Below are 26,640 nucleotides of genomic sequence, written 5' to 3' on the forward strand. Positions count from 1 at the left end.
ATCTGCTTATGTCACCATGCCGACACTTCTGCAAGTTGCTGGGCTACTTTTTGTAAGGGCGGGGGGAATCAAAGTTCTTATTACTGAAACCTTCATCCTTAGTAAACCCTCAAAGAGCAGAGGGTGCCACACAGGGCTTTGTGCGAGGATGGAAAGGGAGGGGGAAAGAGGAAAGCCTCTCCATTCAACTGGCAAATAGGAGCTGCTAGAAGAGGAATTATATGCCTAGGAAAACTTTTGTTCTACATTTCTGAGTGGATTTATATGCTCCAGAACTAGTGTTAGAAAAGAGGTGTGTGTTTATATGTAGTGTAAAAATTGGTGTATATTGGTGTATTTCTGTAAAAACAGAAATGTGCTTGTCTGCTAATGGAAACGCTACATTGTCTCTGCTGGCAAGATGAGCCCAAGCATGAGTCTGAAGATCGTTAGGCCCTCTTGTTCCTGGAAAACAAATTGGCATGATGAGATTTCCAACTAAAAGCCTAAAATGTCACAAATATGCAGATGTGAAGATTTGCTAGTTTCTTGTAAGTTGAGTAAGATGCTACACCAAGGAATTATGATTTGATAAATCCACAATTTCATTTAAAGCTATAAATATTTATGCATACTTACATACCTTTGCACATGGAGGAGCAAGTAGGGTGCGTGTCTTTTGAACTTGTTCCTTTTCTTATTTGAGATGACAGAAGTTTTTGTTACAGCATTTGTTGTGTGCAGCCCCAGGTCCTTTGCTCGCATCTATGTGGCCATATATCCATTTGTAAAAATGGATATAAATTTACTGAACTATTGCATAACAGGGAAATGATTCATTGCAATACCTTGAACACTAATTCATTGTGTTTGAGAAGAGCCTCAGGGACAGCATGGGCTGGCGAGTAGCTGCTGGGGACAGCAGCTGATTTCTCTGCAGCTGTGTTTTTTTGTTTTTTTTTTTTTTTGTGGGGTGGGGGGTGTATTTGGTGGCTAGGATGTCGGCCTGCTCTGCGAGCATGCCTGAAAGCCCTTGGAATGGATTTGGTGCTACCTTTTGAAACTGTCAGTATAAATGAGCACTGCTTGAGGAAGAACATTGCCATGTCTGCAAGTAGGATGGCATCTTTCTGCTCATTGAATAGGGCCAACCTTGAGTAGCAGCAGTTTCGTCATCGGTTGGGAGAAGCAGGGGAAGGGCAATTTAAGGATGACTTTTTTTTTTCTTTTTTTTTCTTTTTTTTTCTTGCTGATAATGTTGAGACTGTAACCTGCTGACTTGGCGCTTAGCAGGCTTGGTGTCTCAGCCCTTGGTCTCTGTGTCAGCAGGATGTTTAATGTGACAGTGCTTTTCGCAGTATGAGCTGCCGACTTCAGGGAATACCAAGCAGATGGCGACTACGTGAAAACACGTGTAAGTGGCTGACACTGTAGATCTCGTTTTTCCCAGTTGTAGCACTGTTCAGACTATAGCTAATGCAATTCTTAGGGACAGTGTCAGCATGAAGGATTTTTCCCTTATGAAGGAAAGAAGGGAGAGGTGAAAAAAACCCAAAACTGAAAACCTAAGCACCTTGAGGTCTCCTGGTTGTGCTGCCCTGAGCTATAGTCTAGGCTTTCTTTCACTGCATGTACCAGATTCTTATTATTGCCATTTCCTTCTGTCTAATTTGACCCTTTAGGCTCTCTGTTTTGTTCATTTCCTGCTCACTTGCCAAATCTCCCAGTTTGCCAGGTCTGCCAAATTCTGTCCCAACATTAGGGAAGGCAAGATAACACAGCAGAGTAACTTCCTTGGTGGAACTAGATGGTATGGCACTATTGCAAAATTCTAGCAGTAAATGTATAGTGGCATAAAACCAAAACTTTGGAGGTAAAAATGATGCAAGTAATCACAATACTTGGCTGAGAGTACCGAATGTATATAAATGAAAGAATTTGCTGTTTCTTACACTTTCAACTAAGGGTAAAGGAAATGACAGTACAGTGTCTCTTCAGGATCATTTGAAAGCTGCACTGTGTGGTTGGATTTCTCTTTGGCAATTTTATCTTACTCAAGTGGCTGAGATCTGTCAAATTCCAATAGACAGAAACAGAAGCTAATTTCAAAGTGGATCGTCTACCTTCTTCTGAGACAGATCTGAGAATACATTAACCTTCTGACGCTTGTTCTTATATCAGTATATCTCTAGCTTGTGGGAATTTAAATATTAAAGTATAATGTCTGAATCATAGCAACCCTGCAGTGTCCAATGAGAAGGCTAATCTGCCTGATTCATACAGTACGTTTTACTCTATCTGCAGAAATTATGAGCTTAAAAAAACCCTGAAAACCCAATGCTGTTGGGAAATGATAGTTCGGGAACTGGCTAGTACATAGGATTTTATTTATTTTTTTTGCAGAGTCACACTGGGCAAAGAAAGAGGATTTCTTGTTGCTGAAAAGTGCTAGAGGAAGGAAAGCAAGATCCTAAACTTGGAATAATGGAAAATTTATTCAGCAAACAGTAAGCTGCTTCAGATTGCCAGTTTTATCCCAGAGTTTGTGTCCAKTGCCTGGTGCAAAGTGTATCCTGGTGGGTGGCAGCTCAGTAATGTGAAGGCAAAGGGGTAGGAGTAAGCACTTGGGCAGAGGATTGAACCAGGTGATCTCCAGAGGTCCAGCCTAAATTATTCTGTGTCCTGAGGCTGTTCCTGACTGGGAACCATAAAAGTTCTGAACAGAAGCTTGAATGTAAAATACAGACACTGAGAAAAGAACAGTGAAGCCACTGTCTGGCTTCTAGGCAGTAGAAGCCATAGGAAATAGCTGAAGTATCATGACTCAAAGGAAGTCTTTGTGAGGAGGCACTGTGCTTCAAATGTCCCTGTGTCATTGGCTGTTTTCCATAAGAAATGAGCTGTTTGTCTCTCAAATCTTCTGGTGAAAGCTGGAACTAACTCTGTTGCTATTTTTCCATCTATTTTATGATTCATAACTATGACTGACGCTGAGGAGAGAGATGCCTGGATGGAAGGATATTTGAAAATAGTTTGATAGCCAGTGCAGATGCGTGGGGAACAGCCAGGCCCTTAAAAACTAGAGGGGTAAAATRCTGTCCTATTAACCTCTGCGCCAGGGGGAACTGTAACATTGAGAACCTGTTTTATATGGCCAAAGGGGTAAATTAGTTAAATTTGTTTAGCAAAATGAATGGAAATCTKGTTGCATTTTCCCCTGCAGAACCAAAACTGGATAATGATAGCTTTCAGGTTCTTTGTGTAGTTGAAGAAAGAACAGCATGTGTGCTGTGTGTGAGCCTTTCCAGACAGCTTGTGACTGTCCTGACTGCTTGTCCCCAATAAAAGATATCTCTTAAGAGAAGGTGGATAAATAATGCCAGTGTTGTATGACAGRAGTCTTGTAATGTGAGTAAATATAATCTGTTTAGCTGTGAGCAAATAAATCCTTTTAATTATCACAATGATGGGTATCTTGAAGGAAGAAAGATGCATTGAAAGTGGAAGCAATTGGAAAATATTATAGCCTTTCAAAAATTAAGATTTTGTTGCCTTTTTGTGCACTGTTAGAAAATGCTGACTTTTCGGTGATATATAAAAAATAGCACTATTTAGGATGAAAAATCAAAACAATTTTAGTTCCTTTAGGTTTTTTGGATGAAAATATTCCATCAAGAACCAAATGTTTTCTCTGAAGAATTTTAATGGAACACATTTTTGTAAGCCTCTGTTAAATAACACTGATTTAGGATGATTTATAAGTGTTCATCTGATACTGTATGTTCTGTTATAAAACAAAATAGAACTTCAAAACTGATTTCTGAATGTACTGAGCATTTCCAAGGTAGGCAGAGTGCAGTTACTTTGGAAATGTTGGTCCTAAAAGGTTTTGAATTTTCCAAGTATTCTCTCTTAAAAAGTGGAAATACCCACAGCTCCTTGACCATCTTTGGGTTCAGTTGTAAGCTGCTTCTTTTACTAAATATACACAATATCTGCACAGTGGGATCCTGATTTTGAGGAGGGCTGTGCCTGCAATTATTACATGTTTATCAGTTATAAAGCTAAAGCTAGGGAAAGGAAATGGGAATATCATTCCTCTTTGAGGAAATCAATGCATTTCAAGTTTAATTAAAAGTTTGCAGGCACCTTAAATGTCTTTTGCAGCTGAACAGAAGCTCAGCGTCAGGGTTCTTCTTTTTTTTTTTTTTAAAAAAAAGTAAAACTTGGAGATACCAACAGATAGGGTGGCCACCATGTTCTTGAATATGCTGCATGCTCTGGGAGAGAAGTGTGGAAAATTGTCTGTACCCCACAACTCTGGAGCTGAAACCAGTGAAATGCATACCCTTGTAAAGGAAACATTGTTCCTCTTGTCACTCCTATCTCTTCTGATACCTGCATTTCTAATACTCTGGGTCAAGATTTCTGAGTGCAGTAAAGATTCATAGGAGATTGGTATGGGAGTTTGCTTTCTTCCTGCTACAATAAGCCGCTGAAGTTCTTCTGCCAGGAATACTGAAGCAGAGAGAATTATTGTATACATCAATGGAAACTAATTGAAATTTAAAAAAGAATCATTTATGATGTATGACTATACAGCAAATGCATTATGTATCTGTTGTTCACAGTATGGATTTCTTGTCTTTTCAGACTTGTTTTGCAGTTTTGTGATCTAGAATGCAGAACTTTTKAACTTTTTACTAGCATACGAGGTATTCACCACATTATTAGTTGTTTATAAAGAATAAGTTTATTAATAGATTAGTAAATAGGGTTAAAGTCTTGCTTACTGATTTCCCCCCCCCCCAGTAGAATAACAAATAGATATACTGACATAGTTAACTGTTCACATAATTGATGACTGCACATTTGGGCCTAATTCTCTGCTGTTATAATGATGGAACATGTGGAGTTTTGGCAGCAAATAAGTTGTCCTGTTTTCTCTTTTGGTGTCTGGAAATGCATTTTTACTTCAGCAACCTTAGGATTTTGGAAGACCTGTCTGTAAGTAAATGGAAATAGCAAGATGTTTAGAGGAGTTGGTGGCTGATGACTGCAGTACTTGGGATAACTGTTGCATTCTTAAGGGGCATATCCTGGCTGCTAGCCTTTAAGCTGAAAACAACTGAAGAATTAATTTCTTTTTTTTCTTCTTTTCCTTTTTCTATGTTTTTTGAGGGACAACACATCAATTAAACTAAAAAGCATATTTCTACAAGCACAAGATTTTTCAATTGGAAAGCTGGTATCCTATTGCTGGGTGGAATAATCATGTTAAGTAGCCAAACTAGATTAGTGCATGGTGACAGTTTTTGTTTGTGCATGAATTCATTCTTGATGTTGTGGGGATGATTGGATGTAGAGATARCAGAGCTTGACAGAGTCTGAACCAAAATTTGAGTGTCAAACAGGAGGTGGAAATTCGCTTTATTCTAATCATTGGTTAAAATTTTATTAGCAGCCTTTAAAGATACTGGTGGGGCAGCTCTTCAGGGATGAGCAACCTAAGCAGTTGCCTTCTTGTTTCCATAGCAACGTGGCATTTTCATCCTTTCAAGGCAGCCTAGCTTGCATTATGTACTGCAAGGGTATTAGATTCAGAAGAGCTATATTAACAGTTCACTAGCTCTTCCTAAACCTTGCTGTGAAATATTACTGTTTTGGGTGATCATGAGAATAAAAAAGTGGCTGGGATTGATTGCTGTGCTTTTTTAGAAACAWAAAGAATTGCAGCACTGCTGAAAATGGGAAATCATTGACAGCCAGGGTGATGTGTTTTGGGCTGATTCATCAACTGCAAAACTGGCTATTCCTATGACTACCTTAACCCACGTGATCAATAAGGTCAAGATTTTAGTAGGACTAGTTCTCAGTCCAGTGACTGTGGTTAAAATCTTTGCAAGTACTTTTAGTTTATGTTGTTTGTAGAGTTGTGGGAGAGAACTGCAGTAATGTAGTAAAGGGTAAGGCTATAAACAGTGACCATCAACAAGGACCAGTTTTCCAGTATTCTGGATCTTGGCCTTGGAAACATGTTTAGTGGCGTTCTCAAGCTCAACTCAAGCAATTTGGTAGTTTTCCAGCATACTTGAGGATATCTCAGATTGTGGCATATCCAGATTTTGCTGCTAGCTCAACACTGGTTTACTGGATTTGGAATGCCAAAGTTGTCTGTCAATTCRTAGATATCTAAGACTGGGACAGAAAATCTCAGTATTGTTTTCACATAGGTCTTAACTGCTGTGGACAAAGGAAACTCCATTTATAAACATAACTTGGATGAAGAGAATATCTTTTAGAAAGGYGCACCTTTTCTTGCCCACAAGAGATAAATAATTCAGTGTATCACTGTGCAAATGTTCATTACTTYATATAAAAAAGTGTGCACCTTATTTTTTCTCTCCATTTGTGTAGTTTCAGTTTTCAAGTGCTGAATCTTTGTCAAATACAGCAATATGTTAGTGTCATCCAATCTGATTGCATGCTTATTTTCTATTTTGACATTGTGGAGGCTTAAGTTACTGTTTAAACTGTGAATTTTAAAATGCTATTTTAATGTTACCACTATGCTGTAAGAGAAAGTAAATTACCACAGGGGAAGTATTTAAGTAGCACGTAAAGATGCAGATCTCCACAATACCTTCCTCTGGCCTTCAGAATGTTTCATTTTCTGCTCCTCTATTTGTATAAATTTTTCCAGGAGGATATGTGAGGCATGTCAGGGACCGTCAGTAAAAATGGAGAGCTTTCTCAGGAGTTGTTGCTATAGTTACCTGGTGCAGCTCGCAGCCTCCTGTGCGGGAAGTAAACCACCTGCAGTTCCGTAAAATCCCTCGTTGRCGGAACGGGATAGAAAGACAACACTGGTTTGCAGATACGGAGCAAATTCTAGGTTGCTCTGATCTCCTTGCAGATAGTTCTCTCTGTCTTCCTGCAGAGGACTGCAAGGGAGAGAAAAGAAAGGGGACAAAGGAAATTTCTAGGGGAAAAAAAGATGCTGGCTGCAGAAGCTGAAGATAAGAAACAAGCACCAAAATGAACTAAAAAGAGTATCTGTTCGTAGCATATCTCAGCTCTGGGAAAAGAAGTGTTCAGCTGCCTGGTAGAGCCCACTACACCTTGCCCCGGTGCAGGTGGGAAGGTGGCATTCATGGGGTGCCGCGGCGCTCAGCCCTATCCTCAGGGCCGTGTAGCAGGACTGCTGCCATGAGCACTGTTGGCTCTTTGGTACCACTCTCTTGATAGTCTCATGTGTGTTCAGGAATCCTAAAATCATGCTTAACATGGCTTTCTGTACTGAGCTTACTTAAATGAAGACTGCTTTTACTAAGATATTATTTTCTTTTATCTTTCCTATGTGGCCATTCATTTAAGGGTTTAGCGTGAATAACTGTTACAAACCGTAGACTTAAAATCTTCCCTGGGATGGACAAACGTCCCTGTTTTATAGATGAGGAAACAAAAACATGGATGAGCATTTTTCTGTGTAATCAGTCTGTAAAGCAGCCCTACAAAAGGCATCTTTACCTTCATGATTTCCTTTCTTCAGGGTTTTTGATGACTGAATAAAGTAGGACAGGTTTATTTCATATCAGTTGCCACGTGAGAAAGGACAGCTCAGTAAGTGCATGATGTCTTATCTTTAAATTTGAACATTCATTTTTCAAGTATGTTCTAAATACACGGATGAGCCAAGCTTCCGGACCCCAGAAGCAGAGCTTTTATTCATTTTTTCCTTAAAGTTTCAGACCTCTAGAGCCATATGAATCTCATCCCATGGATGGTAAAATAAAACAGAAATGTTTTGAGTTGTTTTATTATTTGTTTTCATCAGAGTAATTTCTAAGRGCTTAAGGTGAGATCAGACCATGTTGTACAGGAGGCAGAGGGGGAGACATTCCCTGGCCTAAAGAGATAATAATACTAATAGCAGAAGTAGTCAAGCTGGKATGGCGAAGTGCAGCAGCAGCAGAGGAGGCGAGTGGCCCAGGATCTGCACAGCTTTGCCTCGGCTGGTGGTGCAGGCAGTGCTGGGGTCTAGTTCCCCGTGTCTGCTGCCTGTCATGCCAGTTTGTGCCGTTCCTCTGGAGGTGGAGGGTGATCACTCTGGAGCGCAAGAAGGAGGATTATGTTTGTGCTTTTGAGGGGTAATTCTGCCTCTGTAATGAGAGGGTTTAGAGTCATGGTGTGAAGAGGGGCAAAGCCTTGGAAAAGGAAAACAATAGCTGAAAATGAAGGAATTAGTTGAGTCAGGTTTTTGCACTCAAGTACCGGCAACCCCCTTTCTTGTGGCTACTTTTGCTTGTTTTAAGGAGAAGCAATTGATCTCCTTGCCACTTCCATTAAGGTTTGTTGTCACTACAAAATTAAATCTTGTTGAGACCTTTGATTACTATTTGCGGAAGCAGCTTTAAACCTATCTTTGCAATTAGCCTGAAGGAGGACTGGCTCCATCATAACRGGGGTCTTGGTGTCTTTGGAAAACGAAAGTTTGTAAAGCACCTCAGGTTGAGTAGTTAAGATAAGATTTGTGTGCTCTAACTTTAGTTATGCCTGAGCTAGTCAGGTATCTATAGGCAATGGAGAGATGGTTAAAAGYGTGTTCTAACGATATTTCTGACTTAAAGTTATTTGCCATAGATGAGATGAGTCCCACTCTTAAAAGTACCCATTTCCCTCTTGAGTGTGGAATGACTTATCTTCCTAGGTAAAGGATTTGTGTGCGCATGTGTGCATTATGCACTATAGTTGTTTTGGAGTCAGACAAGTTGAATCTCGCTTCCAGGAACTTAGATACTCCAAGTCAATAGTGATCATTTGCAGGGAGATGAGTACAGAAAAATTAATCATTACGTTGTGTTGCTACTAACACAACGTCCAAAAGCCTCGAGTCTGTCGAGCAGAACGTTTGCAGCAGGTAACCAGAATGATGGGGTGAGAGAAAAGCAGGTAACAAAGTCGTGGCGAACGGACAGTACATCCTTCAATCTCTGTTTCAGACTTGATTATCTCACTTGACTCTTGAAAGCTGTTTTTTTACAGTTCGAGCTTAACTCTCCCTGGCAGCAGCCAAGATGTTAGCTGCTACATGCATATATCAACATAGATGCTACGTACGTCTCCTCTATTTACCTATGTTGTTAATTAATTATGTATTAATTATATATGTATATTCTATATAATACATGTGTGTATGTGTACATACAAATATTTTGGGTGTGAATCCAGAGAGAATACAAATATCAAGTGCAGTATTACAAGTTGCATCGTAACTTTTTTTACTTTTTTTTTTTATGGTAAATTGATAAAGACAGTGTGTAACTGTGGTCTTACTAGAATGCTGGGGCCTAGTTAGTTCTCATATTTGCATTATTTTTTCGGTTAAGATTGTGGTCTTTTGACTTGATACCTTTATGTATCAAACTTATTTTGAGAGCTCTAAAATGCAGGCATTCATCGTCATCAAAAAAAAAAGATACTCGTTTGGAGTGTCATTTGTGTTTAAATGATTTGGTAACATGAGGCATTTTTGTTAAGACCTATTCTACTAAGTCACTTGGACGCTTGAAAAGTCACATTTTGTTTTTCATATCCCAGTGTAGATTTAAGAAGCCTGTGAAGTCAAGAGACTTTGTTTCCCTGTGAATAGAGACAGATATGTTAGTTAGTGATCTTGAAGAGTACAACTCTCTTGGCTCTACTGCATAAGAAATGTTTTCATTACTAGTATTCAGGAAGTTTTAAGTTATCGCAAGACCTCTGACTCTGCACAGTCAAGAGAAAAACAGCTTTAAAGTTACTTTGACCAACATTGTCCAACTTAATTATCTTCATGTTTGGTTGTTCTGTTTTCCAGCAGTTTAGAGAATAAATTCGGCTTCTGTCTAATTCAAACTGCAGGTTAGTCAGAACTACTTGGTATAGCATTCATTGATACCTTTATATTTATTTAATAAGTATATGTAGTGTTCACATGCTTTTCTTAGTGCAAGCTGAAGCTTGCTGTTTCACTAGAAGTTTTGACTGATTTGATATTAGCCTTTTACGCCATTTTCTCTGTAATATTAACTAACTTAAAAGCCTTTCATGCTATTACTATTTCTTTGTGAATAATAATAAATATTTGTTAGTGCCTAAATGTTGTCTGAGACTTTAACTAATTTATTCTGCCTAGTTTGCTATCTGTAGCCGGTCTTGCTCTCTTATTAGCCTTGTGCTAACTCTAACATAAGAAGGAAGAAACTGCCTTTCTGTGTGGACATGGAAAAGAACAGAAGGGCCAACACATGGAGGAGACTTTGTATTCCAGTATCTCTGCTTTCTCCAAAGGAAAAACAAAGTTCTTGAATCATTAGTTTGGTCAAATGTTCTCTTAGTAGAAGGAGTTAATGTTTTATTCTAAGGAATATTTTAGTATTGCAAATCTCTGGCTGATGTATTCCTTCCAAAAGGGTGCCAGATACTACTGTCTTCGTTCCAGCTCGTTTCCTCTCCTCCCTGAGGTTATGCAGAGGATCAGATGGCACAGCGCCAAGTGGCGTCTCAGGGACCCAGCTTGCGTTCTCTGTTCTGGTCCTCTGACCTTCTGGAGCTGGCACTGAGTCTCTGAATCCCTCTGCCCATCAGCTGTCCTTCCTGTCATTGCGCCAAAGACAGATTTTACTTTCCAATCTGAAGTCCCTGCATCTGATGCACGAATGCTGTTTCACTATGGCATTTATGCCAGAGACCAGAAAAATCTACTGGAGCAGAAACTTTTCAGAGAACTTCTCTCTCTAGTGTTAACTGTAGGAGGTTTATGTCTCATGACACTCTTGTGTGTTCCTTCTTTCAAAGGCTGACTCAGTGCATTCAGAAATGCACAGAAACTCAGAATTTAAGAGCCATTTATACTGATGGAGCCAAACTATTGAGATATTCCCAATGCCATAGAGGAGATGGTTCCTTTTTGCTAGTTACATCAACTCGCAATAGTGCCTGAGTGACCACCTGTACATGGCATCCCAGTTCTGCTGATGTTTCTTCCCCCATCTCCCTCACTTTGGGGGAAGGCCAGGCAGGAGTGGTGGGAAGGAGAAGCCTGAGGACTTCGATCCACAGGCAGTGCCTCGAGGAGAGCTGCAGAGTGAGAAACCTCGCTGCAGCTTGAGTTCTTGCAAGTCACTTCCTGCCCAAATGGCCTGGGAGTTGGAGAAGGTGCGTTTTACACACTCAGTCATGCTCCGCTCCACTTCAGGCCAAGGCTCTTCTGCCCTCTGTGTTGCTCGAAATGCTTGGTTTTTTGCCAGCTCAATATTGAAATTCAACAACTTTTTTACAATGGGAATTACAGGACTGAAATTAAATAGTTTATTAGATAAAAGTATATGGGAATACTGTAAAATTTATCCATACATACTATAAAAAGATAAAAGTAAGCAGTGCCTTACCTCTTACCTGGAAATCTCTTTTCTACACCAGAAAAATAAGTCTGTCAAAATCAGTGTTTTTTTATGCTTGTAACAGATATCCTTCCTTTGCTTAATATCAACAAGCAATTCCACTGTGCTTCACTCAGTGGTCATATGTGATTTTTGAACTGACGTTTGGAAAAACAGACCCAGTCCTACCTTCTGGGTCTCTCATTTTGAAGCTGTCTGCTTTGATTTTCTTCCTGAACATTTTTAGTTCTTACAGAACAATGCTGATTTTTTAATCATATCTGACGTAGCTTATTCTCCCACCACTACTTTTATATCCAGTGTTGGCTATCTGCCTATTTTTTCCAGAACATTTACTAAAATATGATATAATACTTCAAAAGTACAGCTTAAAAAAAATAAAAGCTTGTATTCCAAAGCTCCTGATCTACTGGACTATTGGTTATCTGGGAATAGGAGAAATTTGCTTGTCATCTCTGGCAAACCTTATCTTGTTCGTTACTTTGCATAATTTGCTTGACTGAACGATATGGCTGAAGTCTCCAATCTCTTTGTAACCCGTAAGAAATGGGAAGAGACCAAAACGTTTGGATTCTTCCCTGTAGCAGATCCTGAAAATGCTCCCTGAAATCAGAGAAGTGGCTGAGCTGTGTAGACGAGATTGACACTGTGCAGGCTGTAGTGGTGTTTCTTTCTACTATTTTCTTTTACTTTTTTTTTGGGGGGGGGGGGGGGGGGAACAAGTGTTTTTCTTCAGTAATTACCTGCAGTTTCTCTTGCAATCGAACATTAATGCAAGCAAAGCCCTGTAGAGCTAATCTCGGGTAAAAGACTGTGCTGCCTCTTTGAACAAACTTGACTTGCTTTTGTTGCACATGCTTGAAGTAAAGCTCTTTGAGATCTGTTTGAAGTCTGAATTGTGGGGTTTTTTGCATGCTTTCATTTTTTTTTGACTGTCAACTAACTCCCTATTTTCTTCTTTGAAAGGAATGTTGTTAGTTCACAGGACAGTGTTACTTGATATAGAGGGGAATACTGGTTTTAGAAGGCAGTAGTATTAATGTTGGAAGCTTGTCATTTACATTTGTTCTTCCTCTTGGTACTCAGATGACCCAAAATTTGCACCTGACTACGTCCTGAATTATCCCATTTAGCCCCCACCGCAGTGGTGAGTATAAGGATCTTTATTTTGAAGGCACAGAAGTGGAGGCAGATAAGACATATGACCTAGAGGAGTTTATTAGAGACGGGTGCTTGCACTACAGTACGATATGGTGTAAGCGCACTTAGACCAGGTACAAGTAGGCTAACGCAAGTACAAAGGCTGCAGCACAGAGGAAATTTAATCAGCAAATCCTGCCCAAAACCAGAGCAAGTTCATCCCGAGCTTACTTCTGCTGTGGCTGTGGTGTGGCTTGTATCAAGCTAGCTAGTTGAAAGCTGTCAGCGTTATGTGCAGCTGCTATTGCGCAGTCACTGTTAAAAGTGCTCTGTGACTTGTACAGGATCTGTAATGTAATCCTTTGCCTTATGCTAACATTACAACTTGAAATTCTGTTGGAGTGAGGCTCCCTAATGACTTTACTGCCGAGTTGCGGCTGTTTGTGTTCTGAGGCAACTGTGGCGTAGCTATGGGAAAGTCTGCTGGTTTGAGCGGTAAGAAGAATRCTGAGAAACTCAGTCAAGGGACTGCTACTTTTCTCTTTGCACTTCAGGCTCTTTAGCTAGTGACCCCTGGAGTTCACACAACACTACTTTGTTAGACATAGAAAACATCCTCATTTGTTTGATACCAACAAGCAGATTTTTTAGGCTTCACTCAACAGTCACATACAATCATATCACGTTGTCTCAAAGCTTGACCAAAATGCAGCATTGCAACTGGTGATAGAAAAGGAAAGGGAGACAATCCAAACTAAAGCCCATATAAGCCTAAAGCTATTTTACAGTAGTTTTTCATATGGAAGGCTGACACATTTCACTTTTCAGTTCTGTGTTATGCTGATTATACGTTCTCATGCAGAAAAGGACATCTTCAGAAACAAGCCCCAGAATAAAACAGAGAACACTTTTTTGTTCAGTACAAACAGTCATTCAGGGAAGAGAATATTCTTCAGATCAGAAGAAATTGTAGGCAAATGTGGCCATATGTGRTATCTTTTTACCTTCAGTATTTTTTATACACTGCTAAAGGTTGACAGCCGTGTATAGCCTGGATTGCATGATTACCTTTAAAACTATGTCCATATAAATAGTCTAATGTATGATAGAAGGAGTTGCTTTATAAAACCTATTAGTTACCAAAGCATTTTCAAAATACTCTTTTCCTAGCTCTTCCTCCTTCAGAAGAGAATTGCTGAGAGATGCCACTAGGCTCTTGTTTGGTGCTGCTTGTCTTGCCACCTGTACACTGTCCCGCTCTGCGCTTTGCATGATGCTAGCTGAAAACCACAGGTAGCTGTGGTGCGGTTGGAGGAGTTTGTCAGATTCTTGATCTGTGTTCATCACTGAACCTTTTATCATCTGGTACCTTTCCTGCATGTGTGCTGAAGATGACCTTCACTTCTAGACTTGGAGGTAACATTCTGGGTCATCATGAATCATACCTCTYCCCTCGTGTTCTTTGTATAATCATTTACATCAGTTTAAGTGTTTATAAACCTGGTGTGGTACTTTGTAGCAAATACGTGGGTGCAAAWGGCCATGGGATGATACGGGAAAAACACTTGCACAACTCATTGTAGATATACTTTGGCTCTTTTATTTCTCATGGACAACCTCTTCCTGAGCACTTGGTAAAAAGTATTTTCTGTATGTTCTGTTTCACGTCCTACAGGAATGGCCCTGGGGTGGCAGTCTCTGTCTCCATCTCTCTGACGAGATCATGATGSTCTATCCCTGGTCACACAAAGGAAAACAGTGACACATTGAATCCATGTCATTTTGAGAGGCAGGGATGAGAGCTCAGTGAATGAAAGTCACTTTCTGCTGTACCCAATATTCTGATGGAGCATGCAGTAGTGTCACATTGAAAGCCATAGGACAAATCTCTTTTAATAACTAATTTTTAACAGATATTTTTGTCCTGTATTTCAGAGAGCAAAATTTAAACATTTCCTGTCTTTTCAGATGCAAAAACCAAGCCTTTTTAAACACTTAACCCTCTCTGCAGTGCAGCTGGTTCGTGGATGATACAACCCTCATGTGCTGTCAGGGCTATACTATACATTCTCTCTTGCACCAAGTCGTGAGCTCAGGTTTTGTTTTGTGTTGAGTTAGAGGTATTTTCCTCTTGGGAAGGAATTGAAATGTTTGAGTCATACCAAAAGGAGAACCCTATGCAGCACCCATGAACTTTACTCTTAGTGAGTGCAATTTGTGTTTGCTTTTGAAAATGGCAAAATGAAACAGTTAATCCCCGGAGKAGGTATTCTCTCCTTGCTACCTACGCAAAGCAGAGCAAACATCTCACTCCTCGAGAACTTCAGTTTTGCCACAGAAACTGTAAGAGTGCAGCAGCCCAAGGAATCTGTAGTTGCTCGCAAGTGTGTTGGTTTTGAATCTTAGAATATAGTTTTGTGAACTTCATATTTTTGACAGTTTCCAAAATGACACTATGTAACTGAGAAGGAAAATAAAATCTATTGGAAACTAGCCTGAATAATAACAAACCCTGGCTTTTTGATGTAATGTGGAATGATGTTTTGAAATAGATGTATGGCAATTTGTGCAGTGACCCAGTCAGCTCCTGCCTTGAAATGCCCTGTGAGAAAGGTACAAAATTTCTATTCTTACCGTATATTAGCAAAGACACAACTGCCTCTAATGAATGGGCTCAGTTATTTGCCTAATACTTAAAAAACATGCCTTAAAAACCAGTGCTGTGTGTGAGACCACAAAACCCCTTTTTTTTTTTTTTTTGGTAAGTGTTAGCCTTACTGTAACCTTTCCCTGGTTGCTCTGACAAGTGTTAGTTTTTGTCTCCATTGCTGTGTTTTGGGCTGCATCCCCAAATTTAGTTTACAGGCCATGCCAGACGTGGCACGCTGCCCTTCGTTGTTCTCTGGGAAATTATTTTACCATAAGCAGAATGCTTCTTTCTGCTTCCCCTTTTGTAACTCTCAGCTATTTGTATGCTACAGTAATAAGGATAGAACAGATTAGATGTACTACTCCACAGTACTCCAGATACCAGTTCATAGGCCATACTGGTTATTTTGTACACTCCAGTTGGTTTTCTGTTAGGGTAGCTATTAATTAGGTATTTCTGACAGTTGGCCTAGAGACCCTGATCCTGAAGGCTCTGCTGTATTACACAAGTATAAATAGAGAGAAGGTCATATCAACAAGACATTGCTTCTGCTGTGAAAAAACAATTCATGTGTGGTTTTAGGTTAGAAGACCAAGCTGGAGAAGTCCGTGCTCTTCAGACTCCATGCCTTTGTTATGAGGAGCTGTTTGAAGGCCATTGGCAGTTCTCATCTGGGATCAGGATAAAGCACAGCTGCGGGAACTGCAGTCAGGCAGTTTTCACTTGGGTAAAACTGGTGCTGGCAAGGTGGAAATTAGTGCTCCAGGACYCTTGTATGGGGAGAGAGCTGCTAATGATGTAAAGATGGAGTAAGGACACGCTATGCTATGGCTAACTTTGAAACCAGCTTTCCTTTGCACTGTGGCTTTGTGTTTAGTATCCAGATATGTGTGGTTTTCCTTATCTGTATTTTGTTTGTTAGCCTTGCAATGCCTGTGCTTTTTATCTAGCTCAAAGACTTGTTACATTCTCTGAAAAGTCAGATCCAGATTCCTGAAGTTGATGGGCCTGAGCTGCTTCAGCAGCGATTGAAAGAGCTACCTAGAGTACAAGACAACTTGTTCCTTGAAAATGTGGGTATAAACATAGCTCTGTAATAAAGTTAGTATTATGCAAGTGAATTTTTTCTTTTTAAGATTTCAGTTTTAAGCCCCAGGCTGTGATGGCTTAGACACAAACTGTTTCTAGTCCAAAACTAGGTTGCAGTGATGTTTGAAGTTTCCTTGTGTTACTGAGCTTTGTTTGCTCTACCTTGAGATTGATTTGTAAGGATGTGATTTATCCTATCTATCTTCAGCTATCTAAAAAACATCTGGTCTCCTTGTAGAATCAGGGGAATGAGATAGATTTGGTTTTGATATTGGTGCGTAGATGAGATGAATTGCCTGCGGGAGAGATGTAGATACCTCTGTTGACTATTGAGGAAGTTTAGGGAATAATCACCTTAGCTAAGCTGCCTAATTTCTGGGTGGCTGAAGTTAAATGCAATGAATTGCACCCAAAGCTTCTTAGTTTCTCATATTCGTTTGTCTCATCTGAAGAGCAAAGTGCTCAGCGATGAGGAGTGGCTCCGAAACCTCCAGGTTCCCCCAAATTCTGCCCTTGGAAGGCAGTATTATATGACTTTAAATAGAAGTACTTTTTTGCAGCTTAATCAACCTGTGGATTTCATTTGTCATTTGAGTACCCTTCAAGAAAAGCCTAGGCCCCTTCTTGCTTTGTATGAGAAAAACAGATGGGTTTGTAAAAGTTTTTTTTTATTTTTTTATTTTTTTATTTTATTTTTTTTTTTTATGAGGCTTGTTAGATTTCAAACACAAGCAAATGGAACTCAGTATCAGGGATGTTTTTATGTTTACTTGTTTTGTATATTTATTTTTGGGAGCAGAGGAGTTTGGGAAAAAGCCTGGATAGTCTTACTCTAGACTTTAATTACTGTGCCAAGTGAAGTTCCCTTGGGTTTTTACTGGGTTGTCATGCTAATTCTGTGGTTTTATTTGAGTATTTATGCTTTAAAAGGGAAAAGGTGAATGTGAATGTGATGTGTTATCCCTTTATATAAAGGTTGCTTCATTTCACCCACTGACACAGAGCAACTTTCTCCTTCCTTCCCTACACTGCAACATACACAGAATCATCAGATTTTACAGCAGACTGTAATRCTGCTTTTAAATTCAATTAAAAGCAATTTGTGGCTGTATTAATACACATCAGTCTAATGGTCTTTCATCCTAGGAAGGTCTGGCACAGACATAAAAATTGAATTTTTTTTTTTCCTGAAAGCAGGTAGGACTTTTGGGGCTGTGTTAAGGTTTTTACCAGCAGTAAACTGTGAATAGGAAAAATGAAAAAGAAAACAAAAAAAGGGGAGGGGGGGAAGGAGGAAGGGATAGGTCAAAAGAAAAGGGCTTCCTTTGTCCAGAGACTAGCTGTGAATTCATCTCAGTGAAGGCCTCTCTTTACCTCCTGTGTCCTTTCTTTGTAGGTGCTTCATCATCTCACAAGATTTCTGTTCATATATCTACTTGTCCCTTCCTGGCCAGCGTCCCCACAGTCATTTTGCCCAACCATCCCACAAATTTCTTTAATACGATGCTCCAAAAAAGAAGATCTATAATTTTTCTGCAACTACTATTTTCTCTGAAACCCATCTGGGATCTGGTCTCTTCTTTGTACAGACTTTTCTCAAACTGTTCTTCAGGCAGGTGTGGTACTGCACGCCTTTTCTCTTCGCAGCAGTAATGCTCTCCCATTTGGCTTTCCTGACATCTGACTTAGTGTGGCTGAGATCGTTATTGTGACCTATCAGCTGCCCTTCCTTCCCTTCACATCTCTGCCTGGCTCTGCAGTGGGGTACTTGGCCTTTTGTAAAAGACCGTTCACAAACCAGAGTAACTGTTTAAACTTTTTTTTTCCCCCTCCAGATTTTACTCAGCCCATTTCAGGAAACTTAAGAGCTCACTGGAATCATGTACAAAGATCTCTCTGGCCCTTCTACGTGCTGGGACAAATAAAGACTGTAAAAGACCCAGTGATTCTTTCTTTGAAAGATGTTCTTGTCTGGTTTTCCCTGTTTGTAATTTTTTCTGCGATCTTTTCTCAAAAGTTGCTCAACTAGATATATTATCAGTTTGAGAGGCTAATATCCTACYGTTTGGTTTCTTTAGATATTTATTATACCATTAATACTCTATCTAGCAGTTTGTAATTCAAGGTGACCAAAAACTTGCTGATTTCCTCTCTTGTTCTGATGGGACAGGATTAAAAAAAATAAAAAAAATCTTCAGTCAGATGAAGTAGTGAGTCTCCATACAAACAGATTAACTCGCTGCATTTAGTTGTACTAATTGCTAATGATCTACTAACCAAAAGCTTACCACAGTCATCTCATTAATGTAAGTGTGTGTTATGTTCTCTTTTCGTTTGATTTGGAAGCTTTCCTGCTCTAAATAGGCTTGCTCTGTGGATTCTGCATATTAACAGCTGTGCGAAAGAATGCCTTTTTTTTAGGTGCAGGTGAGGTTTTTGTCTTTGTAAATTTTCCTGAGTAGTTGTTCTCTAATGATGCCTTTTGCTTTGTGATGTCTTTTTTCTGGTTGTTAACATTTACACTAATAGTTGAACTCAGGACCTTACAGGAAAATTTTCCATGAATTTCTTATTTTTTCTGAAGGATAATCTTTAAATATTAGGTTTAAATGTTATATATTGCAGATTTACTAGGAGTTTTGTTATTTTCTCTGCAGCATAAGTATGTATGATTATAGTAGAGCTTGGGTGTTAATATTGTATATACATAGCTGTGAGAAACTCTGGTGCCTTGGAAGAGGATAAGGATGGCAGAACTGTTCTCTTAACAGATACATCTAGCTTACTGTGACTTTCTAGCAGTATTTCATAGAACCATAGAATCTGTAAGGTTGGAAGGGACCCCTAGAGATCATGTAGTCCAACCTCCCTGCTCAGCAGGGTCACCTAGAGCATGTTAGACAGGGTTGCATCCAGGCGGGCCTTGAATATCTCCAGAATTCATTTTTCTTCATTTTCATAAAGGCTTTAAGAAAACTAATTTTCATGAAGTTTGGTTAATTACATCTGATTTTAGTAATGTTTACACTTAATTGCAGAAGAAAACTTCATTATAGTAATACGTAAAGAAAACAGCTGAGAATGCAGCTAGCTTTGGTCACGTGAGAGAAGGATGGTTCTGCTAACTTTGGAATACTCTGTTTCCAAATTTTGAGGGATAACATGATTTTTAGAGTTATGATTGGGCTTGGATTTTTTTGAATTTTAGCTTCTTTTTTCTTGTTATTTGGACCTCAGAATAGTGCTTCATGCTGTTAATACCTGCTGCTACTCAAAAATACCAGTGGCATCAGAAACGTGATTATATTGCAGATGGGTTTCTTTTTAGTTACAAAAATTCACAGGCACAGCCTGTGGCAATCAAATAAAGAAAAGAAAATGGAGAAGTAGTAGCTCTTGTTGTTCAGAGTAAAAGGCTTTTTGTATGTATTTTCTCTTGTGTGCCAGCCATTTATGGAACAAAATTTGCATCTTGTGCTTTGAGAAAGAGTACCATGGGGTAATAATACACGGATTATGATTTGGGATATAAAAGAGTAGATGTTACAAAAATAAATAATAATGAGGGAAAACATGAATAATAAAAGTGATGAAATAATGTTAAAGCAAGTAGGAGAGGTATGATGAATAAGAGTAAGGCAAGTTGTCAGCTATTTGTATTTAAAGAAAAAAGTGAGATGTGAACTTGAAAGCAAGAATGGAATATAATTATGCTGCTCCGCGACTCTGTTCCCCAGTCCTACAGATTGTGCTGTGTGAACTGATTAAAGTCACTGGGCTTGGTGAATGATAGTAAGTTTTGCTTACTAAAGGGAACTTGAAAGAGCAAGATCCCAGATCATTTCTGAGAAAGTCTTTAAAATGCTGGGAGATTTTTGTGGGCATTGTATAAATAATAAACAGTATTTTTACTAAGTAGTTTTTAAGCTTCTTCATTATTTTACTCTCTCTTGCTTTGTTAGCAATATGGAACTAAGATGGAGGAGATTTATTCTAACTCATTCTATCTTGTTAAAGCTTTCAAGAGAACCAGCATGTTTTGCCCCATCTTACCAGAATTTATTAAACCTCAGTTAGAAAATGACTGAACACATTTGCTTCCCAAAACTAACCCAAACTGCTGTGTCCTTCTTGTCTCTATTCAGACTTTTGCATCCTCTCTTTCAGGTGGCTGCTGCTTCTCCTGGGGATGGAATGAACATGGGATGTGCGGTGATGGCACAGAAGCGAACGTCCATGTCCCGAAGCTGGTCGAAGCTCTTGGTCACGCGGAGCAGATGATAGTTGGGTGTGGGGCAGGGCACTCCATGGCTTTCTGTCAAACTCCGCATTAGACTCGTCACATCAGGAACCGCAGCGTCACAGATGGGAACGTCTTTGCAAAGGGTGGCTCAGGAGGGCTGCGAGAGGATTACCTATAATTGACACAACAGTCTGAAGATGCAGAAGTAGTTTGTTCCAAGCTAAAAGGATTGATACTCATAAAGCTATTTTATAAAGACAAACTGAATATATATATGTGTGTGTGTATGTGTGTATACATATAGACACACATATATGTATGCGTTTTTTTAATTATTTCATGAATTCTTTTCACAGGAATTGTATTCACAGGTAGAATGACAAACATTTTGCTCTGATGCAATACCAGTGAAGAAGTAATGAGTTTTTCTTTGTCTTTTGAGATGTTTTTGGAGGAGGAAACTGACTGCCTAATCACTGATCATTAGAGTTGAAATTTGGTCTGACGAGCTAGTTAGTGTGAAGAAGTGAACATTCAGGGCTACTTTTACTCTTTTAATTTTGTGTGTTTGTGTCATGATGAACATGTGTAGCACCTTCCAGCTTCTACCATAGTGAGCTCCCAGAATCACTGAAAATCCCGTTTGCATCACAGTAGTGTCACTGGATGTAAATATATACATGCATGTATTTTAAACAGAAGATCAGAATTGAAAAGAATAAAGGAGGTATAATTTAGAAGTCTGACAAAAGGAGAAAGTTCTGAAACTAACTATATCTTGATTAAACTGTGAAAGGAGCAGCAATTATAAGGAACTATATTCTGTACCAGGCATCCGTTTATTACAGATTTTCAGGGATGCAGCTCCATCATAATTATCAGTAAGTTGCAAACCTGACCTAAAGTTTTTGAAGCTACTGCTTGGAGAAGAAAAACCTTTTAGAGTTTTTGGAAACTATAGAAAACTTGTCAAAGGGCATAAGTCAGCTGTAGCTATTAAGGACAGCTGGATCCAACATAGCTCCTGTGGTTCTAGCTGCCTTTGAAAAGGAAGACCTCCCAGTCTGAAAGGAAAGTTTCTGTCAGTTCTCTACCCTAAAGAGCCTTATGCAGCTCACAAGGATCCTGATAATTTCAGACTAGTTCTCACCTCTGTTTCTCAGCCCAGCTGAGTTACTGTTCAGAGCATGCTCACAATACTTTTTCCAGGTAAGTGCTTGGCAGAGGGAATAAAGGCCTAACATTTGTTTTAGTGGGAGAAATGGAAAAGTGCAAGATACTTTCAGATATTACTAAGTACTTATACTAAAGAGAATTTTGGAAGCTAGTTATAAAACTTTCCCACATAAACACTGTGGATGCTATTAAACTGGATGTTTACCACCCACGATAGTTAAATTTTCTGTGGTATTTGGTGTATTCAGAGCTCTAAATAGAAAATACTACTGTGTGCTAAACGCACCTTTTAATGAGACCCACTGTTACTAAACAGTGGTTTAATTTTTAAAGCAAGCTTGCCAGGAAAGGAGCCTTACAAAATGCTAGGAGAAGGACTCTTAGAAAATAGGAGAACTTTCTAATGATGTATCAGTTCAGTCATGAGGAGGAGAAATTATGGTAGTAATATGCTCTGTGAGGATATTTTTTCCCCTTAGTTTTACGGTAGTCGTAGTTCATGGCCTTATTTTCAGATACACTTTCTTTTCTGTTGAATAGAGAAAAAACTCAAGCTGACTATGGAGCTGATTATAACTGCATTAAAGACATTGAAAGAAACATGAAAATAGCAACAAAATGGGTCCTCTGCAAAAAATGTGGAAATTGAGCCTTTTATTGTGATTTTTCTTTTTTTAATCCCTGTGTTGGTTGTGGCTGTTCATGGTAATATATTATTCCACACTGCTACCTCTTGCACTTTTTCTTGCATGATGAGGTTCTGTTTATTGACTCTCCTCTTTGCTATTTTGCAGATACAGCAGTGTCTGATATATGCACAGAACGGTTTTGCATACTTTTCTGGCTGTTGTCTTTGAGGCTTTTACCTGCTTTTAACGCCAAAATCCATGTACTAAATAAATGTGTTACCCTGTTTCAGTAATCCTGGCCTCTAAATGGTTTTATTTCTGGTTTTAACAGCTGGTATGTGTCCCCTCAAACCTAAGAGCTACTATATTGAGCATGTTTTGATTGTATATGCTGCTGCTGCAGTGCAGTTCAGAGAAACCCAACAAATTATGTAACAAATAAATGCAACTTGGTTGTATGAAATGTTTACTTTTTCAGATCAATAAAATGAAAATGCTTTTGAAATGTAAAGAATTATTTGGAGTGATGGGGAAGTAAAGGTGTTTTTAAATTTTATTTCTTGATCCTTTCCTGGCCCTATTTTGGGGTTTCATGTCTGCAACTGTTCTTCATCTTTGAAAGGGGAAAAACTGCACTTTCTCCCCTTTTTTGTCTTGCCTGTATAGTCTGAAAACTTTGGGGAGTAATGACTTCTGTCTTGAGAGCTTTCCAGCTGGTCAGGACCTCTAGATGCTGCTGTAGTACAAAGAGTGAAATCATTGTAGATAGTACATGGATGAATGTCAAAACCAAGTTGTTGCTCATTCACTCAGAAATTAATACTCTGTTTTTTATGTCAATATGCTTTGTTTTCAGAATAAAACCTTGTACAAAATCAGCTATGGCTTTCTACTGAGACTTCATCTGTAAGGAAGGGAGCAGACAGTGTAAAGCTGCCAGGCAAGTGAGTAGACCCCCTTTCTTGATGATATTCAGAGAACTTGGGGCCTATTTCTTGTTGATGTCCTGAAGGAAAAGGTCAGTCTCTGAGAGGCAAAACTCAGAGCCAGTGTGCTGTGCTAGTACCTCTGGAACAGCAGTGCATGCAAAGACAGGCCTGTTTATGCAGATCTTCAGTGCTAAACAAAGCAAGCCTTTTATGTAAGCATCCCCCATCCACATTCAGATGCAAATAAACAGACAAGATTGGTAAAATATGTGAACACTGGAGCAAAGTAAGCAAGTGTCCATACAGCTTTTCCCCTCACCCCCTTGGCCCATTTTCTGAAAATGAGCAAACCTGCCAAGAAAACCTTCAAGAAAACCTACCAAAACCTTCAGGAGAGGAGAAGGATGAACTTTAATGTAACAGCTTTTCTGGAAAGCAAGCTGTGGGTTACTGACCTTAAAAGAGCCATCAGGCTATTGGGTGGGGGAGAGAAAGAAGCTGTTTATATATACTTACGTTATTTTAAATTTTTAAGATAGCTGCACTTACTATCACTCATACAAGCTCTCTGTGTACTTCTGCAAGACCCTCCTATTCCATTTTAAGGAATGTTGGAAGGAAAGTATTTATATTGTTTCAGAAGTTCCTCTTTCTTGGAGGATTAGTTTAAGCTGTTTGTGTTACTGATGTTATTTGCGTAGCATTCCTGATTGCTTTAATACTTTTCCACTTGGAATGCTCGATCCTATATTGGAGTTTCTGAAGGAATTAGTGTCTTCATTTGAAAGAAGAGTTCAGTCCTATCTTTCTTCCCTTTTGTCCCTTCACTCTTCCTTTTCTGCCACTGGCTTCCCTCCCCATCTGCATATCTTTAATCCTGTTGATGTTTCTAGTTCTTGCCATTTGCAACTGCCATGAAGATTTTTGTGCATGAGTGGTGAGGTTTTGCTTGACTACATGGCTGAGCACCAGGAAATTGGGATTGGTTTACTTTGCATTGTGGTTTTGGAGTCATGAGACTTAAAGATGAGGATGGAAAACAGACAAAGGAGATCTGTCAGAATACACAGAAGAAAGAGGACCATAGGATAACATTTACAGGAGTCAGAGTAGAAAGCCAGAAACAGTCCGTGGGCTAAGACACAGGGAAAAAGGAGGATGGAGGTAGACTGAAAACACGGATGCTGAAGGCGGGATAATCACAAAGGAATAGCAGCGTTCTAGCCCTCCAGTGCAATAGAAATGCGTAAGGGGCAAGCTATTGTATTTCCGGAGGTGGTGTTGTAGTTTATCCCTCCAGGTGTTTACTTGACTCTTTAAATTAATAATATGGATAATAGACCTACACTATGTTTCCTTTCTTATTGATAGGACATCTTGAAATTTCCAGTTCTCTTCAGTTGGGACAGTACTGCCTCTGTTTTCACCTTCTCGTTCCAAAAATCTTTAGCTCAAACCTGTGGCCTAATCCAGCAATTAATCGCATCCTTATGATTCTTGCCATTAAATTCCATGCATTCTGGATCAGAGTCTTACCTGATTTCTGGATTTTCACCTCTTTCACCTCTGTATAAGAAATCAAGATGATGGCATATCTTTGTTACTGGAATTGTAATGTTGTGTTGTTTTTACCAAAGTCCCTTGTATTCTGTTAGAGATTTTGATATTTTTAAAGCATGTGGCAAGCCTTGTGCTTTTTATTTTAGCTGAATGCTTAAATGTAGAGGTTCCAGAATTTTTCATGAGCATTTGGGTAGCATTTGTGATGTTTACTACCAACTTACAGCTCAGAGCAGCTGGAAATTCTGAGAAGGGAAAAAAAATCAAAATGAAAGACTTGCTTCTCAAAGACTGAAAATGGATTGCAGTGTGTGGCAGATAATCATCTTGTGTGGTTTTGATTGCACTTAAAAACATGCACGGTAGAAAATTGGGGCTTACAGCACTGTTGCTGAAAACTGTAGCTGGCACAAAAAGAATTGGAGATTTGAGCTTTTGACATAACAATCTCTTTATTTTATTTGAAAAATAAGTAGTAGTGTGTTCTTTGCTTCTTTTTAACTTACATACTATTTTTAATTCCCTACTAAATACTGGTCATAGATGCCTTGCTCCATGGTGGAAAGAATGAAGTAATAGCCCTGAATTAAAATGCTTGGGCTGTTTGGAAATAACCATCTGTTAAATGATGTCACAAAAACCTTACTGTATTCTGCATTGAAGTTGATTGGGAGAAACTGCGTATATGAAGCCATTGTTTTTTAAGCTATATAGATTCAGACACCTGAAGGAACAGTAAGGGACATTTTGCTCTACTTGTTTGTGTATTTCATTGAAAGATTCATYCATTCCTTGTCTATGCTTTTGGCTGGTTTTGATGCAGAGGCAGTTTTTACCCATTACTGCCTCTGTGGAACATGGAAAATGTGGCTGAGAACACTGAGCAGTGGAGATGGTCTCTACATGTTTGAATTGTGACCTGCATGAAGGTGCGTTACTTTGTGGGAGAGTGAGGAAGCATAAATTTACAGGGTACCAGGGGAATACATTTTTCAACTTGATTAGAAACAAGATCTGCAACAAAGTAATTATTCCTAAATTAAAGGTAGCCTTGGAGGTGAATAAATTTGGAGATGACATTTATTTTACAAAATTTCCATGGGCATTTTTATTTTCTGGTAGAACCAGGAGAAGGATTCATTTTCAGATGAGCCTTTAAAGTYAGAGATTTAACACAAGTCTAAGTCTAGTTCCTGTTTTAGCCAGCCTCTCAATTTGTTTTCATGCTCCTGTTTTCAGATTGCTTTGCTATGGACCATCTTGTTCAGATGAAATGCCATCTTGGGGGAGTTTTGTCTGTAGGGTTTGGGATCTACTTTGTCAGTGGAAGCTGCAGAATTTTATTCTGGTTTGACGCCAGAACTCCCTAGTCATGGTAATCTTTTAAGTGTGTTTGAGCACTTTGCTGTGAGGCTGTGCATTTTTAAATTTTTTTTCATTTCAAAAGTGGGGCCAGAGATCAGGAGATTTTTCATGTTCTGTTGTGATTTTAGTTTTCTGCAACAAATGATTAGTGCATTTAGCTTTTGGTTTTTTACTCATTTGAGCGCACAAAATCCTAGTACCTACAGCTGAGGAGTTGCCAATCAGTAATGAAGACACACTGCCAGTTTAACTGGGTAGACGCTTATTCAACCTCCGTAGTAATCCTCTGCTTTAAAGTACAAAAGAGAAGGGATCTCTATGGGGCCATTGGATTCTCCTGCAGATAAGGAGGAGACATATCTGCTGCATAATGGAAAGAAGCATCTCTCCTTGAGTAGTTAGTTTATAGTAACTATTCCTATGTAAATACTGCTTC

General features: G+C 39.1%; 1 protein-coding gene across 1 annotated transcript in view; it reads left to right on the plus strand.

The window, feature by feature from the left end:
- LOC146588877 (tryptophan 5-hydroxylase 1) overlaps window positions 1-20,723 on the plus strand; it is a 162,849-nt gene extending 142,126 nt beyond the window's left edge. The window contains exon 19 of the mRNA XM_085317132.1: window positions 20,470-20,723. Coding sequence (XP_085173258.1) covers window positions 20,470-20,636 — 167 coding nt within the window. The 3' untranslated portion in view covers window positions 20,637-20,723. The remainder of the gene's footprint in view (window positions 1-20,469) is intronic.
- Window positions 20,724-26,640: the final 5,917 nt, after the last annotated feature.

The sequence above is a fragment of the Rhea americana genome, unplaced genomic scaffold, assembly GCF_003343005.1.
Source record: "Rhea americana isolate MKP2758 unplaced genomic scaffold, rheAme1 scaffold_49, whole genome shotgun sequence".
NCBI classification, from domain to species: Eukaryota; Metazoa; Chordata; class Aves; order Rheiformes; family Rheidae; genus Rhea; species Rhea americana.